Genomic DNA, 17,463 nt, shown 5'->3' with positions numbered 1-17,463 from the left:
CGCAAGTTCTGTTAAACTATTTAATTGAAAATGAACACATTTTAATGCATTTAAGGGTGCTTGTGGAAATGTACCTTCTCGCAGTACCACCCAGTACTAAGCCCTCTGTTGTCGTGTCCAATGGTGACTCTGCTCAGGGGACTGAGGAGTGCAGCAAGCTCGACATTAAAGATGTCTGTTAAGTCCCGTTCAAACTTTCCTCCTTCCAAAAAGACCTTGATTAAGCACAACAGGGAAAAGTTTAAGTCTGGTTTGTCCACAAAGAAAGGAAGAAATACTCCTATATATTTGTTTAATATGTGCATTGACGGACTAATCCTGGTCAAAAATGACTCCATGATTCCTCACAAGGTTCCTGGAGGCCAAGGTAATGTCATCCAGAGTTGGTATCTGGTTAGATACCATATTTCCAAGATTTAAATAAATATACATAAAATGGTCACACTGATTACACAAAAAGTACATTTATTACAAAAATACATAAAAATGAAAGTGATGAACTTTTAACATTAAGAGGCAACCTTGGTAAACTGGCAAACGTGACCAAAAAAAGTTCTTTAAATCCTACAATGCCAAAGAATTTATAGAATAAATAAAATGTGCTGCCTGGGAGGAAAAAGGGGTTTGCTCTCTGTATGGCTGTGGCAGCTATAGAGAGTAAAATCAACCATAGTGGATTCATCTGTAATTAATTCGTGCTTAGGTGGGGATGGTTTGAGTGACAAAAGAAGAGTGAAAGCGGTGAGGCAGCACCTCAGCTAATTGGAGCCACTTGACTGGACCAGTCTCTCAACTCAAGTCTTCAAAATGATCCCTCTTTTATATCTACTTTAGATTCAGGTAGTCGCAAAAAAATGGGACTAAATCAGAATAAAAAGTGCCCTGCATTAGACCAGAAAATCATTGAGTTAAAGAAAAACACCTGCAGAGACCCACTGAAGTTAAGGCCACTTTTAACAACTCTGTTTTCAAATGAATCAAGTTTAAGGCAAAAGTTTAATAAGGAAGATCTGCATTGACTCATCTGCCTAGATTCTTGGGTGTTTGGGCTGCTAGTCTAGTCTGTCAAACTCAGTTCTGTCATCATCACTCTGGTCCAATTATATTCTTGCCCGCCTTCTGCGAGTCAGTCGGCCTCTGTTCTGTGCTTTAAACCTCAGCGCTCTTATGTCATTCTGTTTTTCAGACTCCACCTTCAATTCATCCTGGCCCGACAGAGATCCTTATCAAGTCTCCACAGGTCCTGTCCTACTTCCTACCACAGTTGGACTCTGCTCTGAGATCTGGCTTCATTGGTGTCTAATTGCCAAAAACTTCAATTTCAATAAATCATGCTCAGTTCCTTAAAACGATCTCTCCTCCTGGAAGTGAAAATAATGATTCCTGCAACACTTATTAGTAAAATGCTTTCTGTCCTGTGTCTTGTATTTCCTCTTTACCTTCCCACTGTTCTTCAAGCCTTTCGTGCCGTGCATCACAATGTGGATTTTGGAGTTGGTCCCGGCACCCCGGATGTTTCCTGTCACAATCTGGACATTGTACACAATACCTGATGGATACAGTTACATGTTAGCTTATCACAGGTAGTGCCAGTGGGTCGCCATGGTTCACAGCACCCGTACTCCCAAGGATATGAGCAGGACCAGATAACCCAGATCTAAACAATAGTAGTCTGATCCAAGAAGTAATGCTTACACAGCTTTCTGGCAGGGTTAGTCTGCAGTTATTCATTAATAGTTAATAATTAATTAAAACTGAGGGAAACTATTTTGTAAGACAGCTCCGAATTGTCAACTATCCTTGAAGCTGCCATCGTGTAAACCAGTTGAATTTTCTCAGGCTTAAAAACCAATTTTCCAAATTTCACCTGTGGGCTGACTCCCTCCAACCAAAACATCCCTCTGGATCTTCCCATCATCCTCATCGATGGCAAACCAGCGGCTGATGGGGAATTCATACACTAGTTTGTTTCCAAGATCATCTACTATCACCTGTAGAAAAAAACTGCAATATTCAGTACAACTGGTCACACCAGAAACTACAAATATCAAAAAACCTAAATAAAATGAGATAGTGGTGCTTCATCTTCTCATGTGCTTGCTCGGTACAGGTCACATTAGTGCAATGCTATGATCAGTCTTACAGAGAAAGTTGCAGTAGAAGGATGAAATGAGGCAGAGCAGTCCGAGTTTCAAATTACAGTTTCTTAATTAAAGGCTGGAAAGCTGACTGAGCACATTTGTCTGCTGCTGAGGTGAAACATGCAAGATTGTCATTCAGTATCCACTTAGTGGCTGTTCCTTTCCTAGAGTGCTGAATGTGATGTTGACTGTTTTATTCAAATGTGTTTTGCATGCGCAGGTTTCCTTTTTAGCATCCATTTTGTCTTTATGCTCTAGGCAAGAACTTAATCTAGGAGGACTGGACTGCTCTTTTTATGGCACCAGTGTTTTTGTTGTGTGTGCAACTTGCACCGCAATCCTTAGACATGTGTTTTTATATGATATATATATAGATATTTGTATCAGCTTTACGTATTTCTTCCCCTAAGCTTTAGGGGATTAGTCTTGGTTAGTCTTGGGGGCATGGTGCACAATTAGTATTACTTCACCTGTATTCTCACTAGCTATTCCTCCCTTTTATGTTGTAGACTAAAAATCATTATTAGCTTTTATTAAGTAAGCATGCTCACATGTATCAGCGTATATTTGTCATTTGTCAATATATTGGTAATATAACAGCTGATAAATGTACATTTATGAAGCAAAGAAGAATACCACAAACACAACAACCAGCTAATCTGACCAGAATTGAACTTGAACTTTTTGGAACAATAAAAAAAAAGATGACTTTTAACTGCACTGTCATATTATTTTAGTAAGGACTCATAATTAACTTCACATAACAAATGTTATGGAAATATGTTTGTGTTTCATGTGTCTTAAAATGTTTTTGATAAAATAGATAAATCACCAAATATCGGTATCGGTCTTAAAACATCCGCAGTTATTTTATATGTGCTCGCTATCTTAGATTTGATTATGAATGTATTTTTGTATTTTCTGATAAACTGTAATAAAATGTCCATTTTTTTATTTAACACTGAATTATTGTATATTGCTTATAGAGGTTTCAGTAGCAATGACAAAAACAAAGCTAGCCTCAAATAAATGCTCAGAATCTTTTAGTCCAGAATTTATCTCAGTGTAATAAGTAATTTAGTGGCTGCACAAAACACATTTGAAATGCAAATAGAATATGACTCAGTAACATTGCCACTACTGATCTTTGGTGTCAGCCTGTGCTGCAGTAACCAACAAATCTACCGACTCGTCTGTCTGTTTGCTGTAAGGCAATCTCTTAATGGGGCATGGTGTCCCTTTACACAGCAGGTAGAATGAAGACATGCGTGTTTCGCGTGTCTGTTTGAATGAACTCATCTCTCACTGTATGTGTTGGAGGTGCAGGGACGCTGGTCTCGGATGAGACGGCCGACAGGAAACAAGAAGATCGCATGTCTTAAGTACGACTGCAGAAGCAGGGCAGCGGCACAGCAAGACTCTTTTGTTTCAAGATAATGTACAGTAAAATCCTTAATGTATTATATAACAAATGAAAGTCATTTTTCATTAACAATGCAAACTGACAAAGGGGCATATCTTTTGACCATTAGAATCATGTCAACATCATTTTATTTTACAGACTCATAGGGGAACAGTCTTGTAAACAATACCTGTCCTGTCTGTTTATGTGCCTGTTTCTTACCTTCTCCACAAACCATCCTGCTGAGGAGCCTTTGTTATTATGTCCAATGGTGATCTTTCTAATTTTGCCCAAGTTCGGTGCCTCGATGGTGAATTTGTCCTCTGTGCCCTTTTCAAAGTTATTTTTGTCGTTGTCAAGTCGCCTCTCCCCTAAAATAGAATCAATGAATAAATAAATAAATTATAGCAAACATATTATAGTTTCATTTATTCATTATAGTTTCATTAAAGTGCTTCTTTCAAACTTAAGTGACCAGATATGCTGCACGTGTTACCTGTATCTCCAAACTCCCCAAAGATGTTAATAAAGACATCTGCATCTGTGCCACTTCCTTTTACATCTGCAGTGAAAACACTCACAACAAATTTATTATCTGGAAAATTAAGAAAAAGTACAAAAAAGTCACAATTTTTGCAGAGTTTAAAGACAAACCTGATATATAAACTTCTTAAAAGCATGTCAGCTGCTAATGCCAACCAGATACTTAGAGGGTTTTATCTATGCATACATACATTTGGGTATGTCCATGGGGTCTATGCTGCCCAGCAGGTCTCTGATGTAAAGGCCATCTCCCTCTACCTTACTGAGCCAGTTATTACAAGCAAAATAGAACCTCAGATGAGGTCGAATCACATCCGTTACCACGACTCTGTCCAAGAACCAGCTGGGATTAAGGCCAGTGTTGTCATGCTCAATCCTGGAGAAACAGAAACATGTGGATAAATTACATGTTCCTGGTCAAAAAAAAATGGTTAAGGGTGTTAAAAAATATCTCATGTCTAACAAACCGTATCTTTTTCAAGGATCCAACATTGTGAGTTCTAATTCTGAATACATCTGTTTTGGCCCTTTCGAATGCTGTGCAACTCCTGAAATACCAAAAAAGGTTAAAATTCAGAAGTCACCTGAACGTCATCCTCTTTTGACACATCATACTATTCACTAAAAAATAAATACAAACTAATCAGAAGTAAAAATGTAAATCTAGGAGAATAATTACCAAAGTCATGCAAACTTTGAAAAAATCATGCAGTAAATGGTGCCACCAATAACCACAGCACAATCTGATGGCTAAGCTGTCACAGCAATTTTTTAACACAACAATAAATACATACTTCTTTTCTGTGCTGTGAAAGAGGAGGAAAGACATCGTTTTAGTTCATATAGAAAATAAATACTGAAATGACATAGGGTTTATTTTGAACTGGAGGCTCTTAGAGTAATCACTCTTTGCTGTTTATACGCTTGCAGACAAGCTTACATCTAAACTCCACTAATCTTTAAAGGTGACTTACTTGCTAGCCAGGTGGACTTTGGGTGTGATGCCATAATCTCCAAAAAGAGTAATAAACACATTGGCATCAGTGCCTGCTCCTCTCTCATCACCAGTGATGGCAACCACCTCGTACACTACAGGGTTCAAAAAGAAGAGAACAATAAAACCAAGTAAAGTGTGAAGATGCATTAAGGTATTGTGGTAAACATAAATACATACATACTAGGTGACAGTGTGCATTTGTGTTTTAGTACTTCTGGCCTTCTGAAACTTATCGTAAGCTTAATTTATTCAAACCCACACAGATGTTCCCAGTTATGTTTTCAGATAAGACAATAGGTTGCCAAATTTAATGCACTAATTCAAAAGTTTCTCACAGATACTTTGAAGCTTAAATATTTTATATAGGATAGTCACTGTATCCAATTAGATGATTATGAAGCAATAAGTATTGCTTTGAACTGGTCAAAAAGAAATATCATACTGGGCAAGTAAGCCAAGAATAATACTAGTGGCCACATGTCTGACCGTTTGCTATGAATTGTTAAGATGTGTCCTTTTTTTTGGACTATATGAGGCATGGAGTTATCCACTGTGACACACTATCCAAGATAAAACATACAAATCTTATGATTATTGCTTATTTTTCTCTCAAAATTGTCCATCATTTTGGTTGGTTATCATTGGAACCAGGTATAATGAAGATCTATTCAAGTGATGTGTTTATCTGATGAAGTTGAAGGTGTTTTAAATCTAGATTTCCATTTCTTATGTTTACTAATAGAATTGTTGGGGAGGGCTTGAGCTAATCCTTAGACAAAAAGGGGTACGGAACGAGCAGGTTACTCTACGTTCTCACATCCACACCTTCAGCCAGTTCAGGATCACCAATTAACCCAACAAGCATGTCTTTGAACTGTGGGAGGAAACAGGAGCACCCAGAGGACAGGCACAACTAAGAGCTGCTATCATGACATGTAACTGGTTAACCTGAGTTTTACTTAGATTATGAAAAAATATTTAATGATGAAACAACACACAAGTCGAATACATGACAAGATTTAAGCTTAATTGTTCTTCAAATGACTTTTGATTCCACTCCACTACATCTAAATTAAATTGCTAAAACGAAACAAATCTCAAATATATATCTTTATATTTCTTACTTCTTGAAACAATAAGATTTATTTATATAATTAAATACTTTAAAGATAAACCTAAAATCCATCCATCCATTTTCTTTCACTTCTTTTGCTTGAATGTGAGTGTGAATAGCCGTCTAAACACTCAAATAAAGTGCTAACATTTAAAGTTTACAATATCGTGGTGCATTTCATTGTGTTTCTTTGTTTTTGTAAGATGATGTTTCTTTTTGTTAAGTTCAGTGTGACTTTGCTTTGGGTTGTTGTGGACTGGGATGGACGTGAAACCACCCCACGTAAAGATTAACGACATTATGTTCACTACGCCACTATGTCCATCCGCCTCATGAACATTAAACTAAGGCAGCGACACTGCTAGAGACAGTGAGACTCCTGAAACTGCAAAGATCCACCTGTCCTCTGGGTGTCGAATAACTTTCCTGAAGCAGAACTGACATTATATTGTCCTTGATTCTCCTGAATATACATATTTTACACCTGCTGCTCCCTCATCTTGAATTCTGCATTTTACAAGAGATGAAAAAAAGTTTACCTTTCTTTTTGTGATACTCATCCTCGTAGTTCTCCACTTTTTCCGGCTCGTAGGTACGAAGCTCTTTCTCATAGATTTCAACATAATTTTCAATCTTCTTCTTCTTGCCTTTTGTCTTCTTGGTGTCTTCATCACTGTCTCCCTTTACTGAACCTTTCTTCTTCTTGTCTTTCTTTTTCTTTTTCCCTTCCTCTTCTTCAGGGTCCTCCTCTTTCTTGGATTTTTTGTCCTTTGATCCCATCTTTGACTGAAGACTTCTTCTTTGTGGTTTCAATCACATCAGGAAACTTTTCTCCTCTCGTGCTACCCTTGGTTCTGCTGTCATTAACTTCATTATTGTTGCTGAATACTCTTTTGTCTTCTTAACCTGATTTTCCTTTTTTTTCTAGATGCTCCTCATATCAGACCCTGATTAGTCAGAATTACATCCTGCTTCATCCTTGTCCTTCTTCTTCTTCAGTCTCCTTTGACTCACTCATCTACTCATCTGGTGAAAAACCTGTTAGGTTTCCTCCACTGCTCTCTGACTTCTTTTTTCTTTTTTGTAGACATCTTAATTTATTTAATACCTTGTAACCGTAGCCAATTCCTGTGGCTGAAACTTGATTAAACTGACCCGTGACAGCACAGGAATGACCCACTGCTAGGACAAGTCTGACTCAGAGTTTACACAGTTTCTTAGTAGGTGGCTGGGGATTATCCTCTTTATTCATGACCTCATGAGAAATGATGAAGTAACCTGAGCAGAGCATAGGGCAGGTTCCCTCCCAGAATGGAGACCTGCTAGAAAAGTCCCTACAGATCAACGGCAGCAAGTAAATAAATGAAATGACTGATACATGTTAAATATGCGTCAGGTCACTAACCCTGTGAGTATTACATGACTGGTATTATATTACAGCCTGTTATTAAAATATAAACAACATTTTATGGTTATGTGTTATTCAACAGTAAAACAGATGTTGACTGTTTCGCATGTGCAGGTTTCTTTTTTAGCATCCAGATTCTGTTTTCTCTTTATGCTCTAAAACAGTAAAACAAAATATGAACAGAGTATTTTTAATTAATTTTTTAAATTAATTTTTAATTAAGGATTTTTTGTTCTATTATATTATCAACTAACTGCTGAACATTACACAAATTATTGAGTTTGTTAGACAATCATAATTTTTTGTACAAACCTTAAAATAACAGGCTTAATCAGTTGTTTTTAGCTAATGTTGGTTTCTCTAATATGTGCAAGTTATTGATATATTTGACATGCAAACATCCTAAACATCAAACATCCTAAACTTTTAAATATCCTGCCAAATTCGGACTTCATATAATCGAGTGGAAAGTAATTCTTTCTCTCTAAAGTGTAATGTATTAGAAGTAACATGTAGTAATAGAAACGTCCTAAGCTAATGTAGGCCATTTAAAAAAAATAAAAGTTTTAAATTGATATTAAAAACAGATACTGCAATGGGAAAAAAAACTGTTTTGTACGTGTAGTTCTAATTGCAACCAGCAGAGGGAGATATTTACGTTTGGATCAGCGTTCAAAGTGTGCTTTTTGTGTTTGCACCCACTCAGCAGAGGATGACCATTGCTTTTGTCATCCAGACTGACTTATCAAAAGGAGCTTATCCCAGCTGGTTTTAATAAATGAAGTTAAAATCACAATGTGCTTCAAACTGCTTGTAATAAGTAAAACAATATCTGTAATGAAAATTTAGTTTTAAACAAACTGGAAAAAGAATCTGTTCACTGCAACATAAGCAGTTAAAAAAAAAAAAAGCTTCATCCTGTATTCATTTTCTGTCTGGGCAAATGTTTTTTCTCCATTTTCAGCAATGTTTCCTTTGGCTGTACAGCAGACATATTCCCTTACACGATGGGCTCAGCCACAATGAAAGCTCTTCCTCTTCCATGTCCTCATCTTCCTCCTTCTGTTTCCCCCCGCCTTCTTCCCCCAACATCTCATTCTCTTGATGCAGTTCTGATTCTTTTCAAAATAGTTAAACTCACTCGAAGTACCTAAATGTTAATGTTTGCATCTGTGAAACAGGCACATTAGCGTTTCATTGCAGCAGTTACGTTGTAACTTACGATCATAGCCTTATTTAAACGGTTTCACATTCTGTGATTTGGGCCACTGAACGTGTCTAATTTTACAGCTAATGTTCAATTTGCTCACCTAATTTTCCTCATTAGTTGATGACTATGCAATCACAGCTTACACACACAAAAAATAACAGTTAAACTGTTTCTGCAGATGTATGTTGTCACTTCAGTGGCTAGACTATAACATTAGTTTGTTGAGACAGCTGTTTATTGACTGAATAAACACCAGTAAAATAAACAAAATGCATGTTAAAAGAGAAGAGAGATAATTGAGACCCACTCCCTCACTGTGTAGTCTCTCAGTTGGAAAGCTGTTGGGTAAGGAGGCTGTTTATAAGATCCATATCAGTGAAGGATCCAGGAAAAGGAGTTCACGATGACAGTCCTGACAACCTTAACAAGCTCATGGCACTAAATCAATACAGATTTCTTTCGAATTCATTGAGAGAGGAAGAAGTTTACGCTACAGAGGAGCAGATCAGCTGTCATCTGTGTCCACAGGGGCCAAATACTGGACATCAAACTCAGCATTTATCTGAAATGTCTTTGAACATAGATTCAAAGAGTTTGAATCTCAGAGCTTAGTACAGCAGTCAGCCAATTACTATTGCTGCTTGTTCACTGGAGTCAACTAAAGGTCACTCATATTATAGTTGTTCTTGTTCAAGAAGCTGCCGGTTGGCTTATCCAGATAGAGGATGTGTGGATCTGTATGTATAGGTGAGGAAGGTTGTCTGTCTCTCTGTGTTAGCCCGGTGATGGACTGGCAACTTTCAGAGTGTACCCTGCATCTTGTACAGTGTCAGCTGGGATAGGCTCCAGGTAGCCTGGGATGCTAGTTTGATTCAATGAGCAAGACTCCCCTCATAAGTAAATTCACTACCTTGTTGTCAAACTTCATACAAAATGTGAGGCAACGTTAATATCATTGGGTTTTAAAAACTGGGAAAAAAGAAAAGTGACATTATACAGCAAATGAATAGAAAATTTCAGGTGTGGAGCAAAAAACCCCATAATAAGTAAATAACTACTGATTCGAAACAATATGACTTTAGTAAAATCCATTTGCCCTAAGCAAGGGGATAAAAAGAGTCAACCATGAATGCACCCCCAGACATGGAGATTTGACCATGTCGTGACCGGTAGGAAAATCCTGTAATCTACTGCTCAACAGCAACAAAAATAAGGGAATGGTTGCTGACATTAGAAAAAATGTGACAAAGACAAACTGTTTGTATCAGATGAGCTGAGGCAGACCTGAGGTGGAGCAGAAGAAAAGCTTTATGTTCTTGAGAATCCATATCCAAGAGAATCTGCTGCGGTCATCCTCGGGTAAGAAAGCCCAGAAATGACTTTACTTCTTAATTAAATGTAGGCTTGGTCTTAGAATTTTTGAAGTTCTTCCTAAACTTAAAGAGAAGCAATTGAAAGCATCTCAACTGTGATGTGCACACCACACCAAACTAACAAGCTTCAGTTATACCTGTGAGGTGAGGTGTGCAGAGTGGAGCCTCCAATCGGGCACTTTTTAAAAATGTATTTAGTATTCTTTAGTTAGTAGCAAAATGGAGTTATATCGTGGGAAAAAACATTTTGTTATGTAGTAAAAAAACAAATAAGGTGTGCAATTTATGCTTGTTTAAATATTTCCTTAATCATTCCAGTGTTTGAACTGGCATTTAAATGATTAAAATCCTGAAAATAATGTAATTTTTGATCGTTCTGATATGGACTCAAGTTGATTAACTGGTTTATGAAAAGCAACAAAACAAAAAACAAAAAACAATTGTTATATGAGGATTTTATGGCAGATTTTTTGTGTGTACATTTTTGTCCACGAAGATGTCAAAAGAGTGTAAAATTTGAGGAGGGCACAAGGGTTAAGGATTCCACAGAAGTTTTATGATGAATATTTGTGACTTTTTTATTATTTTATAAGTGATTAAAACTGTCTTACTGATCTTACTTAATTTTAAGTGGTTGCCATTTGTGTAACGCAGGTCGCTACTTAAGAAAACAGCTTAATCTATTTAAACAATTTAGAGTCTATGAACCCAAGAATCACAAGAGTCTGTGATATCCTTGACGTTTGTGTCTTTAAAAGATGAGGGTAGTTAAAAAAAGCAAACAGAGCATCTTTCCTCTCTGCACATCCACGACACCCTGATTCATTATCAGCTTTTGGAAATGAACTGATTGACCCTGATTTATTTTAGAGATATAAACATCAAGAAGAAATGTAAACTCTTGTGGGAGTCTGAAATCCTCCTGTAAGTGATGTTGACTTCAGATCCTTTCGTAGCCTGTAGATTATAAGCTTAATTGGTTTCCCAAACTTCAAATGTTTATTTTCTATCCCATCCAGAAGGAGATTCGTGATAACACAGCCGTGGCTTCGCGACACAGAAGACACTCCGCAAAGTCATTCAAAACAAACACACTGGAGGGTTTGTGGGTTCACGCAGGATGCTCAGGAGGAAATGAAGAGGAAATCGACTTCCACAGAAGGATACGTGAGGAACACAGCACTGTCATGTTGCTCGGTCAGCTACCTCAGTCCATGACTGTGGTCGTGTTATGTTGTGACAAGGGGATCAGATTGTGGTGAAACCTAAACACTGATTTATTTGACAAGGACAAGGTGATTGGTTCGTTCTCAGAGCAACTTGTTTGTGTGGCAGTTTTGCAACAGGGAAAGAGGTCACAGCTTGTGCTGATAGTATTATGACTGGGGCCGACAGGTGGCATAAGGAGAGATGAGAATGAAAACCAAAGTTAAAGGTGTCATGTTGGCAAGCAAGCCGGAAAGCCCTTTTGTGCTCAGGAGGGTACAAAACAACACTGTGCAATGGTAAAGCACCTAAAACATCACAATCGTGTGACGGCATGCTTTCATGGAAATTTAGAGGCAATCGGTGGTGCTACTTGATACTTTGGGCTTCCTTAAAGCAGCGATTAAACTTGCCCTTCTTCCAAAATGGAGGTGACATCCTGTAATATTTTCAGAGGATACGTTTAATAGTTTCACCTTTTGGTAAAAAGAAATTACATTAACAATGAACTAAATCCCTAATCTAGCTAATGTAGACATCAGGAAATTACAGGCTTTCTCTCCTTTTTAGAAATGCAGCCCTGTGGTGATGGTGACGAAGAAGAGGTCATCACAAGCCTTTCACTTTTCTGATCCCAATTTATTTTACTCTTCCACAGATAAAGCCAGAAACCTCCCGATACAACTACTAAAACGAATACCAATTTGTCGGCTCACCTGAAGTGGCAGCAATCATTGTTGAGAGCTCGTATAATTACCCATCTGGTGCTTTACTAAATTCATTTTAGCAATCAATTCTACTTCGTGCTTAATCACTAACTGTCATTTTGTCTGCAACAATTAATGCCTCTGCACACTCACAGTCCACCCACATAGATGTTCTTGTTTAAAGTGGCCAATATTTTTATAGTAATGTAGCCCATATTCCTCATTTCTCTGGGGGTAGCGTTGCCCAGTCTCTGTGGGCTGCGGTTGAACATTAGACTACAGTTTCACTTAAAAATATCTTTAATGATAAACATCAACAAAGCGGGACGGTGTGCATGATACACAGTATATGTGGAAAATGATGAAGTGCTGCACTGCTAATGTACCGATAATGAAATACTTTAATATGCAATGAATTCAATTCTGTAGTCATTAAGTCATAACCCTGCACAACTTAATATTGAGCATAACATGCTAAAAGCTAAAGTTTATCAAATGCTAGTTTGAAGACAACGTAACAGTTTAAAAGGATTAAAGGTTGATGGAGCACTTCAGTGGGTTTATTTTAACTTCAGAGTGTTTACATTTGAAAAGTCTTTCACTGACTTGACTTATTCTTTTGTTATTCAGCGCTCTGTGCATTACATTTTAACCCAGCTGTGGCCCTTTGCATGCTTTATCCGTCAGTTCACGCCCCTGAGAAATAATGTTTCCCACTCCTGGTCTAAAGTCATCAGTGGCACCAAAGCAGCATTCAGCAGCATGTTTGGATGTTAGCAAGTAAACAAACTGAATACTTATTATTAATTATGAACACAGTCACAGTATCTGAGGACACCAGATGCAAGCATTTGTGATAAAAACTGACTTAACTTCAACTGATTTGATTAATGATACCGTTCTACAGCATTTCCTCTATTTTTGCATTGTCTTCACTGACAGACAGACAGAAAGAAACAAACAAACCCCAAATAACTCAGTTGTCATGGTTACATCAGATCTCCTTCCTCTTGACCATCTTCACACAGATCAAATATAAACTTAAAAGTGGGATTTATGACAGAAATTGGGCGAGAACATTTTTGAGTACAACTCACATCAGGTTTTATTTTCTCTTTTACAATCCCACTTAGTATCACAATGCAAGCTTCAATCAGCTAGAGTAATCGAGGACAGCAGTAGACCTGTATATGATTGATACTTTTCACAAAAGGTCATTGGAAAGGTCCATCCATCTTCCTCCGCTTATCTGGGGCCGGGTCGTGGGAGCAGCAGCCTACGCAGAGAAGCCCAGACCTCCCTCTCCTCCACCTCCTGCAGCTTGTCTGGGGGAACACCAAGGCTTTCCTAGGACAGCCGACAGATATAATTTCTCCAGCATATCCTGGGTCTGCCCCGGGGTCTCCTCCCGATGGGGCATGCCCGGAACACTTCACCCAGGAAGTGCCCAGGAGGCATCCGCATGAGATGCCTGAACCACCTCAACTGGCTCCTTTCGATATGGAGAAGCAGCGGCTCTGAGCCCCTCCCGGATGGCCGAACTCCTCACTTTATCTCTTAGGGAGAGGCCAGCCACCCTTGAGGAAACTCAATTCCAAATTCAAATTTTATTTGTCACATACACAGTCATACACAGTACGATATGCAGTGAAATGCTTAGACAGCTGCTCGTGACCTAAAATAAAAGACTATGAATAGGATAGGAAATAAATATGAAAATTAAAATAAAGGGTAAATTTAACTAGGAAAGAATAAAATAAAATACAAAAATTAAAGTTAAAAATAAAATAACTGTACAACAGAATACAAAATATAGAAAATATATAAGAATATATGAAGAAATATAGAACAATAAGAGCAGCTGTACGAGTAATAAATGGTAATGAAAGAAATGTAATGTCCAGGGTTTTGCAATCCACATATTTAAGTGACTTGTGATAGAGTGATTTGATTTAATGACCACACAGTGTAGTTGTGCAGTGGCCACTAGTGTAAACAAATGTCCAGTGTGTGTGTAAAAACCATATGTGTGGGTCAGTACTATGTGGTGGTGTGATTGAGAGACAGTATCGCCTGTGGAAAGAAGCTCCTCCTCAGTCTCTCTGTGTTGGTCTTCAGGGAGCGGAATCGCTTTCCTGACCTCAACAGAGAGAACAGTCTGTTGTTGGGATGGCTGAGGTCCTTCGTGATATTCCTGGCCTTGGTCCAGCAGCGCCTGCTGTAGATTGAGTCATATGTGTACAAAGAGTACAGCAGGGGGCTCAGAACACACCCCTGGGGGGCTCCAGTGCTGAGAGTGATGGAGGCTGAGACATGTCTGCCCATCCTTACTGCCTGTGGTCTGCCAGTTAGGAAGTTGGAGATCCACTGACACATAGATGAGCTGAGTCCCAGGTGCTCCAGCTTGGTGGTGAGTGTGGAGGGAATTATGGTATTAAATGCAGAGCTGTAGTCGATGAAGAGCATTTTAACATAATTCCCTTTTCTAGTGTCCAGGTGAGTGAGTGATGTGTGGAGGAGATGAGAGATGGCATCGTCTGTGGAACGATTTGGACGGTAAGCGAACTGTAGTGGGTCCAGTGTGTCTGGTAGTGAAGAAATGATGAAGTCTCTGACCAGGCGTTCAAAGCACTTCATCACTACTGAGGTGAGGGCTACAGGGCGATAGTCATTGAGAGAAGCAGGGTGGGGTTTCTTCGGGACAGGAACAATGATGGACTCTTTGAAGCATGTGGGGATCACCGACTGAGATAAAGAGATGTTGAATATCTCAGTGAACACAGGTGCTAGCTGGTTCCACCGCTTATATCTGTGATCTCGTTCTTTCGGTCACTACCCACAGCTCATGACCATAGATGAGGGTAGGGATGTAGATCGACCAGTAAATCACGAGCTTCGCTTTCACACTCAGCTCTGCCTTCAACACAACGAATCGGTACAGCGTCTGCATCACTGCAGCCGCAGCACCAATCCACCTGTTGATCTCCCACTCCCACTCCCTTCTCGCATCACTCATGAATAATACTTAAATTCCTCCATTTGGGACAGTAACTCATCCCTGACCTGCAGTGGGCATTCCACACTTTTCCAGCTGAGGACCATGGCCTCAGATTTGGAGGTGCTGATTCACATTCCCACCACTTCACATTCGGTTGCGAACTGTTCCAGTGCGAGCTGAAGGCATTCACCCAATGAATCCAACAGAACCACAGCATCCACGATAAGCAGAGACGATTCTGAATCCGCCCAAGTGGAAGCCTTCCACCACTTGGATACTCCTAGAAATTCTGTCCATAAAAATTATGAACAGAATCAGTGACAAAGAAAAGGTAGCCAACTTAACCGGTATTTGTACACATATAACTAGTCCTCTAAACAACTTCAAACATCTGAGAATGAAATCAGGTGGTGCTGCTGGTTTATTTGATAGCTATTAACTGTAGTAGTAAGCTAAATGTTAAGCCACTTCATAACATTCATATGAAGAAAGGTATTCATTTAACTTTATCTTTTAGTTTTGGGTTGCCCCAAAATAATTGTCTTTTATTGAAAACTGTTCCAAATATTTAAAAAAATTATCACAAGTATGTTTTCATACTCTGAGCCAGGGGTGCCCAATCCCGGTCCTCGAGAGCTACTATCCTGCAGCTTTTAGATGCATCCCTACTCCAACACAGCTGAATCAAATGGTTTGATCTCTTCAGCATGCCATCATGTTTGGCAAAGGCCTGATAACAAGCCATTCATTTGATTCAGGTGTGTGGGAACAAGGATGCATCTAAAAGCTGCAGGACGGTAGCTCTCGAGGACCGGGATTGGGCACCCCTGCGCAGTTTGTGACTTGACCAGCAGAAACAAGAAGAATGTGGAGTTGTCAGCGTCAAAGCCCAGACAGAAAGACATCCTGGTCTTTGAAGATAAGCTTTAGTATCTATTTCAAACTTCTACTTAATCAACATCTTTCAACCTTCAGTCTGGGCTTCCTGTTATTTTTCAGCATTTAAGATACGGGTACTTCAAGGAGATTACTTTCTCAGGGTGAGATGTGGCTTTTACGAAAGAAAATGATGGTGTTTTGTATTTATTAGATCTTACAGAGGTGAGTGTCAGAAAAAGAGGTGTACCAAAGAGAAGGTCATGGAGCAGGAATACACATTTTTCCATTTTTCCAATGTAATGTCAAATATTTGGTCTTTCACAACTTAAATTATTAACCAAAAACCCCTTTATGCATCATTTAAAGTGCTGTAAATAAGTGTTGAGGTTCAGGGTGGAAAAGTAAAGTGAAAAAAAAAAAACTGTCCAGCAAAGCGAGCAGCTTGGTAAATACTAATTTATAAAATGTTAATAAATTCTGTAAATAAATTATTTACTTCAAAATGAAATCATCATGCTTAACATAATAGTTAGTATGAATTCTATGATGTGTGACTCAATCTGTTTATCTGCAAAAGCCTTTCTGGGTTTGTATTTGAATGCTACATGGAACTTGATCCAGTTTACAGAAAACTGCTGGACGACTGACACAAAGGTTCTGTGTATTTGGCTTTTTAAACTAATTATTTAATGTCCTGAAAGGATATAAGAATTGCATTACGAAAGCACTCCTTTTCCTCTGCGGAGAATGGTTTGGAAATTTGTGTGGGTGCAAAAGAGAAACAGATTTGATATAAATGCATTTGCTCCACATCTGCACTGCTTCATGCCATCATTTCTTTGCTAGTTTTTTAGGGGGGGCCTGCTGAAAGTGCACTTAGAAGCGACATCTGATACAGTGTGTGCAAATGAGCATGCTTATACATAGTCTCTGCTAAAGCACTTACACAAATGTTGACCCGTGCCGTCTACAATTAGTGGTCCCCGTTCCGGGCAGTTGAAATGAGGATACCGTTTCATTGCCTTTGGTGAGAAGAAAAGAAACTGAACCCAAGAATCACAAGAGCACGAAACCTGAGCAGTGCGGGCAATTCCCATTTACACACAAATGCACATAGAAACAAGCAAAAACACATGCAATACACACTTATTATGATTAATAACATGCCTATTAGGTACTCTTTTGAGAGTAATTTACTCATTAAATACAGAGGGGTGCACTTTTCCCACTAATTTTTTTGCCCTATTGAAGTTGAAGATTGCATAAACCTTTCCAAACTGGCATAAAATAGCAGATTTATGACCTGTGGATGTTGTTTTATTTCAGCAGCCTAAATGAACCATCCACTAAATCATGCTAGAATAAGCTACCTTTCATCAGAAGTTCCCATGCATGCTGCTGGCTCAGAGACACAACTTACTTAAGCTACAGATGGTTTTCAAATAGTCGGCTAGTGCAGCAGCAACAACAGATATTTAAAGAGCC

The 17,463-nt window shown here is 38.7% G+C and overlaps 1 protein-coding gene across 1 annotated transcript in view; it reads right to left on the bottom strand.

The window, feature by feature from the left end:
- loxhd1b (lipoxygenase homology PLAT domains 1b) overlaps positions 1 to 8,697 on the bottom strand; it is a 39,729-nt gene extending 31,032 nt beyond the window's left edge. Inside the window, 12 exon segments of the mRNA XM_085474237.1 lie at positions 75 to 215; positions 1,440 to 1,549; positions 1,868 to 1,991; positions 3,766 to 3,914; positions 4,040 to 4,138; positions 4,278 to 4,462; positions 4,554 to 4,634; positions 4,881 to 4,892; positions 5,061 to 5,175; positions 6,737 to 6,975; positions 6,977 to 7,064; positions 8,610 to 8,697. Of these exon segments, the coding sequence (XP_085330363.1) occupies positions 75 to 215; positions 1,440 to 1,549; positions 1,868 to 1,991; positions 3,766 to 3,914; positions 4,040 to 4,138; positions 4,278 to 4,462; positions 4,554 to 4,634; positions 4,881 to 4,892; positions 5,061 to 5,175; positions 6,737 to 6,975; positions 6,977 to 7,064; positions 8,610 to 8,697 (1,431 nt within the window).
- Between the last annotated feature and the right edge of the window lie 8,766 nt (positions 8,698 to 17,463).

Source organism: Copadichromis virginalis, linkage group LG12, assembly GCF_057382275.1.
Source record: "Copadichromis virginalis isolate Kocher_CV1m ecotype Utaka linkage group LG12, C_Virginalis_male_GT1.1, whole genome shotgun sequence".
In the NCBI taxonomy this organism is placed as follows: Eukaryota; Metazoa; Chordata; class Actinopteri; order Cichliformes; family Cichlidae; genus Copadichromis; species Copadichromis virginalis.
This window is presented reverse-complemented; position numbering and strand designations above follow the sequence as displayed.